Source organism: Podarcis raffonei, chromosome 3, assembly GCF_027172205.1.
Source record: "Podarcis raffonei isolate rPodRaf1 chromosome 3, rPodRaf1.pri, whole genome shotgun sequence".
NCBI lineage: Eukaryota > Metazoa > Chordata > Lepidosauria > Squamata > Lacertidae > Podarcis > Podarcis raffonei.
Window position 1 is genome coordinate 21,214,541 of NC_070604.1, and position 12,930 is coordinate 21,227,470.

The window sequence follows — 12,930 nt, forward strand, 5'->3', positions numbered from 1 at the left end:
GAAAGGATGAAAAATAAAATACCCATGCATGCCCTCCCTCCCCAATAAGGACATTAGATGAAAGATGGAGTATCCATGTGTTATACAAGTATTTCTTAAGCACTGTGCTTTAGTGGCTCATATCTGGCAAGACCTAGACGTCATATTCATAATGCTTAATACATGTTCAGTTTGGACTGTAGCATGTGAGTATGCATTGGCTCACTTTGCCTGAACCTCATCTGCTCTCCTCAAGAGAAGTCTATGGCTAGCACTGTTTACAGTAAAGTTTATCCTTATCTCTTAGACAGTCATCCTGGTTGATTCCCCCTGGCCCCTTCCCAGACAAAACAATAACAGCAGTTGGGAAGGAGAGGAAGTGGCAGTTGTGAAAGCTCACTAGGAACAAGACAGGACTCATTGTCTCTTCTGCACTGGAATTTAGTTGGCGTGCGTGAAGTTTGTAGTCTCCTCCTGCCCTAACCCCTTCACTTTTAGAGGCAGAAGGAAATGTAAATCCCATGAGCCCCAATGGGAATAACAGTCCTCAACATGATCAGGACCTCCATTTTCCATCAAGAAGAGGTCACCAGTGCCTACATTATCTCTAATGAACCTTCACCACAGGTTGTTAAGTTGTGGGTGAACATATCAGACGACACAGCGATTCTTCAAACAGCTCTTGTTTATTCAGAGGTCAGAACAGAACTGAGTTGAAGGGTTCAGTCAGCCTGCTTATATAGAGCTCCAGTACAACCTAACTGTAACAATTTTCTAAAACTATCCAATCACTGAACGTCACTTTCAATCCCTTATTTGCATAACTATCTACAGTATCCCCCTGCTGGCCCAGGGTGAGAACTTCAGTACATAACACAGGTGGTTACCCCTCTCCCAAAGATTAAGGTTTTTGTTGGTTTAGGAAGAAGTAGGAAGAACTGGCAAGGGTGACACACTAGCAGAGGCCCACTTTGAGCTGCAGCTGAATTTGGAGGGGCCTAGGCCCTACTCTAAAGGGAGTGAGGATCTTCAAACCGTGGGTATTTATATTTCAGGCTCTCCCAATTCCAAATTTGTTCCATTGCACCCCTGTCTTCCTCAGCAGCTAATGGAAGTTTTCACTATTTTGAGACAAAGCAAGAAGAGGCTATTACACTTACAGACATTTTGTTCCTCTATATATTGAAATGAGAAACATTGCTCCTATTCTGCAAACAAGCACTTGTCAATCAAAATTTGACAGTTTGGCCAAGGTGTATACTATAAAAAGCTGCTCTTTTTATTGAGTCTTTATTATTGCAACACTACATAATAGAATGTATCTGTTTTTATTATCCTTCCTGTTTTCCTTGCGCCTAAATACTTTTCCAGTTTAAATTATATTTGTTACTGAAATGTATCTCTTCCTGGAACGTTTAGCAAGTAGTAAAGCAGCAAGTAGTAAAGCAGTGTAATAAAAAGAAAAACAAAGTGGCTCTTCCTCTGCATAATAACAAAACCCAAATACTTGTTTGACAAACCATTGCCGCCACAGAATTACTGTTTTAATCTGGTAAGCAAAGTAGTTTCTCTCCGTGTGTGTCTATCTCAAAAGTGATTAATATTTCATCTTCCTTTTCTTCCAATACCCTTGACAGCTTTCTTGCCCTTTTGAGCTTTCCTGAAACGCACATCTTAAAGCATCAACATAAGCCAACCCTCTCAAACCACAGATTTGCATAGTGATGCCCCCTGAAAAAGGAATCTGTTCAAATCTTTCAGGCAGAGAACTTTGATGAACAAATCTCCTCTCTCAGCAGTAAATAGCACATCACTAACATTCTCTTCCACTCTCAGCCAGCAAATATACTGTAGGAAAGCTTTACACAACCCTAGTGTGAGTTCCCATACTATTCACCACCCCTGTCTTCCCATCTCTTAAGGGGTAAAGTATATACCACCTGCAAACAGCTGCCTTCCTCGGCCTCCAATGTATAATCAAACTTCCTGTAGATGTTTAATTTCACTGTAAGTGAAGTTTCTCTCTCTCTGTATGTCTCTCAGAGAGGTACTTGATATTTCACTAAAAGATTTTAGGGAAGAGGTTATTTTGAGCTTTTCCATACAGTTTTCCAAGCCAGAAAATTAAAAAGCCAATTACAGTTTACTGGGCACAATAGGTAAAGGGTAAAGGGACCCCTGACCATTAGGTCCAGTCGTGGCCGACTCTGGGGTTGCGGCGCTCATCTCGCTTTATTGGCCAAGGGAGCCGGTGTACAGCTTCCGGGTCATGTGGCCAGCATGACTAAGCCGCTTCTGGCGAACCAGAGCAGCGCATGGAAACGCCGTTTACCTTCCCGCTGGAGCGGTACCTATTTATCTACTTGCACTTTGATGTGCTTTCGAACTGCTAGGTTGGCAGGAGTAGGGACCGAGCAATGGGAGCTCACCCCGTCGCGGGGATTCGAACCGCCGACCTTCTGATAGGCAAGTCCTAGGCTCTGTGGTTTAACTCACATGTCTTTAAAATCCGAAAACTTGTTCATAAACCCCATAACATTCTGTTCAATTTCAGACTGTAGAACTAGAGGACAATTCAATGCATTCTCTTACCACTTTCGAGGAAGACGTTCCCTTGATTTCAGTTTCCGTGAAGACAAGCCATCAAAGCACATGAAAATGTCAAAAACAAGGTAAAGGTTTTATTTATTTATTCATTCATTCATTCATTTTTAAAAATGACAATATGTAAACATGCATGTTATTACTGAGGCACAGAAGTCTTTGGACACCTCCCAAACATTCTGCTGCAAGTCTTTATTTACTTTTGTCCTTCAGCACATGAATTTTAGGAATGTGGCCGTATCTTATCAGCTAGGAGATCGTATGTCTTACTCGTTTCCAAAAGTTGCATTCCTTTTATTTCAAGTGCTTCATAATTAAATAGCTTTAGAAAGAAATCTTTCTTGGCAAATGCATCACAAGCAATCATTCAGAATCCCAGACTTGTTTTATCTTACATAGGAAAAATAATTCGGGGCAAATGCATGGTTATTCAGATTGCAAGGTTGGCTACCTTGTGTGATCCAAAATGCGGTCATTTTTTGCGCTGTTGTATTTTTTATGGGTTGCTATCCTTCCAGAGATTTATGCACTGAGTGCCAGGCTACCATTCAAAATCATTTTGATAAGACCAAGTGGATTGTGAATCATACAGCAAAGGTGTGTTATCTCCAGTGCTGTTTTAATATCTACAAGAAGCCATTAGGGAGCGGTCATTAGGCGTTTTGGAGCGAGGTGTCGTCAGTATGCTGATGACACTTGGCTCTAGTTATCCATAGCATCTTACAAGGGAGATAACTGGGGAAGCCTCAGTAATGGGGAGCAACAAACATGTCAGAATATCATGTTAGGAACAGGATTATTGGATTCTTTAATTAATACAATTCCAGTTCTAAAGCAAATAACATTTATTTTTTAAGAATCTTGTATGTCCTACTAATGTACAGGGCTTTTAATCATAAAAATCCTGAACAGCTTTGCTAATCCAAGTGTACTTTTTCCACCTAGGATGATAGATGGACCTTCCTAGGACTATGACGTCATGCCTTCAGTGCATAGGCAAAGTAATTTATGAGTTGCATCAACAACACACCTAAATTACATTTTGGCTTTTCCTTCTCTCCTCCTGGTTTTTTTCTCTGAGCAGGAGGATGCGAGCATGATGTAAATATCTTAGGAAGTTGAAGTGTATGGTTCTTGTCATTTTGGTAGGTGGGAGAGATGCTTAAAAATGTGTGTAGTACACACTGTAACGGTCTCAGATTTGTAAAATAGTCTGTAGTTTGCAAAACCTGTAATGGGATACCATGCTTGGAAATTAGCCAGTATGAATGTTTGTTAGAGTTTCATATTTTATCGTTTAAAAACCCTGATCTAAGACAATCACCAAGTCTTTAATCTTCCATTTGTTTACGAGTCAGTCTTTTAACATATGCTTATTTCTAGTGAGAGGCATTTAAAAACATGCAAAGGTAATAAAAATGGGGGGGGGGGCTGTGCATGTTTCAGCACTATGAAACAACAATAAACAAGGGTTAAAATTAATATGATGCACTTCTTAACATATAATAAAAATACTATTAAATAATTGAAAATTTTATTTAAAAAAGCAGGGAAGACCACAACAACCCTGGTTTTTGCCTTTTAAATGCTACCGTTTTATATACTTCCATCAGCTGCAAAGAGATGGAAAAAGGTCAAGTTCTTCATTGTATTTATTATTACCTTTAGAAGCAGTATGCATCTGCAGAGTAAAAATTCCTGCTCTGCTGTTTCCAGGATACACTATTCTGTGACTGGGAATATAAAATTTTTGTTTGTTTAGTCGTGTCCGACTCTTCGAGACCCCATGGACCAGAGCATGCCAGGCACTTCTGTCTTCCACTGTCTCCCGCAGTTTGGTCAGACTCATGTTTGTAGCTTTGAGAACACTGTCCAACCATCTCGTCCTCTGTCGTCCCCTTCTCCTTGTGCCCTCCATCTTTCCCAACATCAGGGTCTTTTCCAGGCAGTCTTCTCTTCTCATGAGGTGGCCAAAGTATTGGAGCCTCAGCTTCAGGATCTGTCCTTCCAGTGAGCACTCAGGGCTGATTTCCTTAAGAATGGATGTGTTTGATCTTCTTGCAGTCCATGGGACTCTCAAGAGTCTCCTCCAGCACCATAATTCAAAAGCATCGATTCTTCGGCGATCAGCCTTCTTTATGGTCCAGCTGTCACTTCCATACATCACTACTGGGAAAACCATGGCTTTAACTATACGGACCTTTGTTGGCAAGGTGATGTCTCTGCTTTTTAATATGCTGTCTAGGTTTCTCATCGCCTTTCTCCCAAGGAGCAGGCGTCTTTTAATTTCGTGACTGCTGTCACCATCTGCAGTGATCATGGAGCCCAAGAAAGTAACATCTCTCACTGCCTCCATTTCCTCCCCTTCTATTTGCCAGGAGGTGATGGGCCCAGTGGCCATGATCTTCGTTTTTTTGATGTTGAGCTTCAGACCATATTTTGCACTCTCCTCTTTCACCCTCATTAAAAGGTTCTTTAATTCCTCCTCACTTTCTGCCATCAAGGTTGTGTCATCTGCATATCTGAGGTTGTTGATATTTCTTCTGGCAATCTTAATTCCGGCTTGGGATTCATCCAGTCCAGCCTTTCGCATGATGAATTCTGCATATAAGTTAAATAAGCAGGGAGACAATATACAGCCTTGCCGTACTCCTTTCCCAATTTTGAACCAATCAGTTGTTCCATATCCAGTTCTAACTGTAGCTTCTTGTCCCACATAGAGATTTCTCAGCAGACAGATGAGGTGATCAGGCACTCCCATTTCTTTAAGAACTTGCCATAGTTTGCTGTGGTTGACACAGTCAAAGGCTTTTGCATAGTCAATAAAGCAAAAGTAGATGTCTTTCTGGAACTCTCTAGCTTTCTCCATAATCCAGCACATGTTTGCAATTTGGTCTCTGGTTCCTCTGCCTCTTCTAAATCCAGCTTGCACTTCTGGGAGTTCTCGGTCCATATACTGCTTGAGCCTTCCTTGTAGAATTTTAAGCATAACCTTTCTAGCATGTGAAATGAGTGCAATTGTGCGGTGGTTGGAGCATTCTTTTAAATATATATTCTTTTCAAATATATGGATATTTAATATAAAATTAAATATCCATATATCTTCTAAAGAATAACAGGGTCATTCTACACCTTAATGATGTAACATCTTTCCATGGTGAAGAGTGAGTAACGGCTGAAACGATGTTGCTTTGGTCAACCTTTTCAGATTGTTTCAAGCCTATGCTCTTCTTCTCCAACCCTCCTGCAATACAAAGGGGTCAGTTTTTAGCATTCAAGTACAATGGGGATGTTAGGACTGAATCCTACACTGTGCTGTTTTTCCCTTCAGCGCCAATCTCTCCTGCTTTCATTAAGTGTTGCTTAAGTTTTCTTTATAAGTAAAACTGAGATTCTGTTGGAAGAGGAAATAGTAATTCTGCTGCGTAGGTCACATTTTATACACTGGAGAATAATAATGCATGTGTTCACTTGTTGCTGTAGACTTTTAAATCTGCATTCTCTTTCCTGATCTTGGCTGGCTTTCTCATCCTTATCTCAAGTAACATGGGGAGGAGAGAGGATTAAAGCACTTTATTAGAGGGGGGACGACTGCTAGCCTTCTGATTTTTTTTGGAATGTATTACTGGCATTTATTTTAAGTCTGCAGAATGTAAAGCTCAATAAAGGGAACACCTGCCAATCAGCATATTCTTTTTTCCTGCATGCGGTAAAGTTTATGCCAAGTTTCACATCGTGAAAGAATTCTGTTACAGCAGCAACACCTATTTCAAAAACATCTTGAGGAGAAAGCAGTTGCCATCTGGTCTTCACTATGTGGAGTCTAAGAACTTTTAATTACTATATCAACTCTGCATCTCATTCAGCACCAAAGGATCACCATTGCAAATCATAACCATTGTGGAAAGTTCCTAATTCTTTTCTGCCATTGCTAGATCCTCCATTGTGTGTCTGCAAGGGATTGAAACACCTAAGCCTAATTTGTACAGCATAAGCATACTAGTAAACTAACCTTTATAGAAACGTCTACGTTTCAAAAAAGAAATGGGTTGCCCCTCCTGCTTAATATACTGGTTAACCTTTTGTCGTTGCAGTTCTGCAAGGGAGAATAAATTTTCTAACCTCACCATCTCATCCTTTGATGAGCGCAAGAAAGCACCCGTCATGAATGACTTCAAAGAATTTGTTGGTGACATGCAAAAAACTATCACGGACCTCAGAAAACAGGTGAACATAAAAAAGGTTCTTCAGATAATATTAGACTGTGTGGCACAGAAAGTGTTTCAGCAGTATAATCCCATATATGTCTGATCAGAAGTAAGTCTCGCGAGTCCAATGGGGCTTACACCCTGTCTTAAGCTCCCCGCTCATTGTATGAAAGAATGCATGTAATGGGTTGAAAATATGCTATTGACACCCACTGCAGAATGGGTTGAGAGTTGCACACAGGAAAAACAATTCACTGGAGGTCTGGTTGACCCTCTAGGATGGCATAGAAGGTGGCACGAGTGTGGTGAAAGGAATTGGTAAAAGAACAGTTTCCCCCCACTGAATTAAAGGCCCTTCCACTCATTGAAGGAATCCTTGTGGCAGTGGAAGCATTTTTAAGATCCGTGTGTGTGTGTGTGTGTGTGTGTGTGTGTGTGAGAGAGAGAGAGAGAGAGAGAGAGAGAGAGAGAGAGAGAAAGAAAGAAAAGGATTCCCACAGGGCTATTGTGAGGGTGGCGGAGAACTATGAATGTTGCTTTGAGCTCCTCATAATGAAGGCTGGATATACATATAATAAATATGTAACTTCATTGTGCTCAACACTGGACATCTCAAATCCATCTCTTGGCTTCCATCTCTTGAAGTGAGTAGGACATCCTCAATTACACACATATGCCCTTTCATGTGTGAATACATGCCATCAACAAGCAGCAAATCTTGGGTCTAGAACAGGGGTTCCCAAACCTCAGGCCATCACCTGCTTGGTTCCATAACCTCCTCCCCCAGTGCCCCCTCCTACCCTATAAAAAGCATTGTTCAGAATGGTCTTTTGCATATGATAACACAGCAAAATTCAAAGCAGTAGCAATTAATTGCACATTTATCCAAAATCCAATATAGTTCAAAAAATTCAACAAAATTGATGAACTTGATCTAGAAATACCAGGTTTTCAAAGTATCATAGTCATTTATACCTCTTACTGCCCCCTTGCCTCTTAGAGCGCCCCCTCTTAGGTAAGCCCACTGCCCTCCAGGGGGCAGTACCACCCACTTTGAATGAATGAATTGATTTATTACGGTCATAGACCAGAAATACCCACTTTGGAAACTACCAGACTATAACTTCTGCTTGCCCCCATTCCCTCCAGTAGCAGAGCTTTTTGACAGTCAAATGAAATGTGACATTAAATGCATCCTTCAGCCTCCACAACCAGCCAGGAACCCTATTGGACTGCATCTCTCAGTAAAACAAACTAGATACAATTTGAGTACTTAAGAGAAGGCTGTGTTTCTGTGGTTTTACTGGCTTGTATACGAAAGGTAATGAGAATGCTTTTAGTATACAGATAGCTAAACAAGGATTTCCTGCCTTTCTTCAGATAAAGAAACTTGAATCACGGCTCAGTAGATCTGAATGCACTGACGAAAAGGGTAAATCTTATTCCAGTAACGAAACCTGGAAAAAAGACCCGTGCACCACGTGCGAATGCAAAGTGAGTAATCAGAATATTCATTTTCATGGTTTTAATATGGCGTCTCCACGCTTACCTAGACATGGCTCATTGTGTTCAGTGGGGCGTATTCCCAAGCAAGCATGAATAGGGTTCCAACATCATACTGATTTTGCAGTGTGCTCAATTGTAAATAAAGGTAATTGCCATTGCAGTTTTTGCACTTGCAAACTGAAGAAGTGATTTGTGCATGCAGAAGTGAATAACGAATACAGCTGGAACTCTGATTGCTGTTTTGGCCTCAACAGTTTTCACTGCCAGCAAGACAAGCTTCTGTTCAGTCAGTCTACTGGCTTGTCTTCTCACCAAAGGAGCTACTGCCAGAACAGTATGGAAATGGGCACAGAAATTGGCTTCCTAAGAATTCCAGCTTTATTTTATTTTATTTTGAAGAGCCAGCCCTTAGTTCTTACAGCTGTAAAATGTTTTGAGCAATGCCTGCTAATGTTTCAGAAACCAAAGGCATGGTTGAAATTTGCTAGTGTGGTTTGGGTAGGGCCTGGCTAGAGGAGTTCTGTTTCCTACCCCTTCCCCAAACTAGTGAAATCTGGTAATGCAGATTACTGAATAAACAGTGCAGAAGAAGATTCCTGAAATTTCTTCCAATTTAACTCAAATTACACAATTCATACAATTCAAACTCTTGAAGATTTTTCAGGATAAGCTAGCTATTATCTCTATGTCCATTGGACTGAAGAGAGTCTCATACAGTGGTGCCCTGCAAAACGAAAAACACACAAGACGAAAGGGTTTTTCCGTTTTTGTGTCGCTTCGCAAGACGATTTTCCCTATGGGCTTGCTTCGCAAGACGAAAACGTCTTGCGATTTTTTTCGCTTTTTTCCCAAAGCCGCTTGAAGAGGTGCAGTTGCGACGGACCGTGCTTCGCAAGACAAAAAACATCGCAAGACGAAGAGACTCGCGGAACGAATTAATTTCGTCTTGCGAGGCACCACTGTACATTGAAGTGTGGGTTAGGGACAATAACTTTAAACAGAGCTGACATTAATAACCATTAGATTAAGTGTGGGTTCTGTAGTAGAAAACTGATTAAATTAGTGATCTTAGTAGCTCATGGCATAATGCCAGTTGTGGGGGGATATTTGCTGAATAATGTCACTGGCTATTGAACACTTTATTAGGATGTGTGCTAAGCTGTTGCTATAATTTTCCTAACACAGGTTGGCCAGATAACCTGTTACGTGGAATCGTGTCCACCGAACGATTGTGCAACACCTGTGAAGCTTAAAGGAGTTTGCTGTCCTGTCTGCTTAAAACAAACTGTTAGCAAGGAAAATAAGCTCTAAGCCTGCTTTGCAATGGTCACAATACAAGTCATATGGATATCTGCTGATGGCAAAATACAGGTAACATTAGGCATAAAACCACAACAGGACGTTTGCAGGACAGCATTCAAATGATGGTGTAACAATGTAAGGAAATGTATTATTTTACATGCTTGCCCACTGAAAAACCACCGTGTAAAAGAATTGAAAGGGAATACACAGGACAGGACAGGACAGGGCAGGACAGGACAGGACAGGACAGGACAATCTTCTCAGGTTCAACAAACTGAAAACTTGGTGCTACTTTTTAAAGACTCCTTTGCCAAGTGGTTTTGAGTCTTATTAGGCTGGCTTTTATTTCTCCATACACTGGCCAAAGGAAGTCAGGAGCCATTTATTAGGACGAAGAGGGCCACAGCTTTTGTTTTTAAAATCCTGTGCGGCCCAGTGTTGATAGTCTAGCTTGCCTTCTGTCAAATACCTTGATGGAGCTAGTTTGTCTTTCTGAGACCCATAGTCTACTTATTTAGCTACTCACATCATGTCTTTACAGCATTCACTCAGTATTTACTCAATATTCTGTGGCAGTGCCAATTCTAAAGGAGGATGAGGGTGGAGAACACAAATTTTGCTGTGGTTTTCTCCCGTATCTCTTTGCAGTATTAATATTCTGTCCTATCCACTGTCCACAGTTGCCCTTCTTTATTTCTCTGTTAAATACCTAGGAGATGATCAGAAATCATAGGCATAAAATATATGTTCAGCCTTGCACTGTGTAACGTAATTTGAAAGTCTGTGTACTCATGAAAGAGAAGGCACTGCTGCAAGACAACAGCAATAACAAAAAAAGAGGCTGCTCTGACTACTGCACATTGAGCTAAACCTGAGATAGGACTTACCTGACTTTTCTGGACACTTCTGGCCTCATTTGCAGTGTTTGCCCTTGAGAAAATATTGTTTGGATTGGACCATAGAGGGTTCCTACTGCTTATCTGATGTAATAAATGGGATAAAATGCCCTACCCCTCCAGCACTGCAAACCATAGGACACTGAAGCAGTACAGTAATAGCAAATCCTCTTATCAGAGCTTAATTTCTAGGGGTGGGGAAATACATTCTAGAACTCAGATTTCCAAAAGCACCATCGTCCCATCTGGAACATTTAATGCCTGGGATATTTTTTCTAGAAAAAGAGGTGCCAGCATGAACTCAGCATGAACGCCTCCCTTGTTCTCTTAAAATGCCAATGGCACCCACCTGAGAGGTGCTGGAACTTGAGTTCCAGCTGAAAAACAAACAAACCCTGCATATAGAGATTCTCTGTAGTTACTCAGTGGTAGCATTTCCACCTGTTCAAGATTGCTTTCCCCTGGAATACTTCATATATCGCCTGCTGCTGCTGCTTGAATGGATGCAAGGACTGAACTTTGGTGAGCTCTAGCAGATATAATTCCCTCTATTTGTGATGCTATGATGCAAATGTTGTAGCTTATATTGTGAAAATGGCACTACACACATATACGAGAGAGAGAGAGAGAGTTTTTAGCTGGCTTGGAGGATTCCCAAGGTTTGGAGACGTATACTAATATTAAGGGGAAATCCCTGAAATTGAGACTGGCCAATGGGGTCTGTGCATCCTGACTTGCCATAGAATACTAAATTCCTGTTGCAGTGGTAGAAAAATCATGTGCAAGAGGAAATAAAATGGGAGACATGGGGGGGCATGTCTAACTGACTGGAACAGTGAACAGAAGCCCTCCATGCTGCAACCTTTTGTTTTTAATATGATGCCCTCTAATTTTGGAGTCATTTTGCTCTTAAAAAGCATAGCTGAATGGGCATCCCCTCCCCCCACCCCCAAGAATCAGACCTATGTCAGATTCACTCTCGATTTAGGTCCTGCATTGTGCCTGAAGCTGCCACATGTCTTCCCAGGGAGACTCCTTTCCCCATTAATAGCTGCCTGTTAGTGAATTTGGATTATCTTGGAATCAAGGTACAAGGATTGTGAAAGCTTCATTAGTCCTATTTCTGCTGCCTTGTGTGGTTGTTAAAAAGTGTATCGTTCCCCAGCATCTTATTTCTCAAGGGTACGGTGTACGCATCCTCTTCTATCTTCTAGCATAGTATTCCATGGTATTGTCATGGAATGTGAAAGTAAAAACAAAGGTGTGCAGATAGAAAAGGGCAGGCCCATTTAAACTAAAGGGGTTGAGAAATTATAGTGAAGCAGAGCTTAGTGAAGAGCACTAAATGACACCTACCTACTGAAATGTTCTAAAAAACTTGCTCCTGTAGATCTGTTCCTAAGCTGTACCATGGCGTGATTTGTGAAAAACCCATCCGACAGAAGGCCTACCAAATAGAGATTAGCTGTTCCTTTACAAACTTTATTTTAAAAATATGGTTTCATTTAAGGGTTTTTTTCCATAATGCATAGTGCCTGTTTCCTGCCCCGCCCCCATAGTCCTTGTGTCAAAATCATGTTAATGATTACTTTTTTGTGAATCTGTGTGCCCAGTTAAGAGGTAAAAGAAAGCACTGTCGAATGTACGTCTACATTAACTTGCCATTGTTTACCTTTGTATTTTCAACTTTGCCTCTTTATAACCAACATGTATTATTACATACAGTGAAGGAAAACTCTCATACCTCATTTGACAGACATGTTTGGTTTCTTAAATGGTGCTTTTCCAGAAAACAAGTCTTAATTCCCTGGAATATAGCAGTGTTCTTCAAGTCCTGACACACTCACTCTCTTTTCTAACCAATGCTAAAGACAAAGTCACTGATTGCTAAGTTAAATCATTAGCATTTAAGGATCAGGGACTTAAAAAAGCAATGCCATATCGAAAAACAGGGGAGGGGGCAAATACAGGAACCTTTTCAACTTGCTTAATAATTTTGTTTGATAACACAGAAGTGCATTAAATAAAGCCAGTCTAATAATATTTTGGTACATCAGCTCCCTCGCATAAATCATTTGCTATCTATCATATTGTGCATTGCCAAATTAGCCAAGAAACCTGTTTGATGGAGACAGCAACTGTGTCTCTATATGGTGGTGTTAAGCAAAATGGAGTGCATACAGCATCATGATTGCAATCCTAAACACACTTACAGAGCAATCATAACCAGACCAGGGACAATAGGAGCCTGAGAGCCAAAGCCCTACCAGCCAGGATGGAAAGCTGAAGATGGGATTGGGGTTTTTTTTTTTTACATTTTTTTGCTGTTCCACTGCCAAGGCTGGAATAGCTGAGGAGCTTAAAACTAGGCTGCTGAGGGTTCTGCGGGCTTTGGATCCCAAAGATTCAAAGTTTCTGGCACCTTGCTTTGAAAT

General features: G+C 40.9%; 1 protein-coding gene across 2 annotated transcripts in view; it reads left to right on the forward strand.

The window, feature by feature from the left end:
• PXDN (peroxidasin) overlaps positions 1 to 9,822 on the forward strand; it is a 72,610-nt gene extending 62,788 nt beyond the window's left edge. For both annotated transcript variants that reach the window (XM_053380782.1, XM_053380783.1), the window contains 4 exons: positions 2,534 to 2,651; positions 6,678 to 6,810; positions 8,172 to 8,285; positions 9,483 to 9,822. In XM_053380782.1, coding sequence (XP_053236757.1) covers positions 2,534 to 2,651; positions 6,678 to 6,810; positions 8,172 to 8,285; positions 9,483 to 9,608 — 491 coding nt within the window. In that variant the 3' untranslated portion in view covers positions 9,609 to 9,822. The remainder of the gene's footprint in view (positions 1 to 2,533; positions 2,652 to 6,677; positions 6,811 to 8,171; positions 8,286 to 9,482) is intronic.
• The last annotated feature ends 3,108 nt before the right edge of the window (positions 9,823 to 12,930 follow it).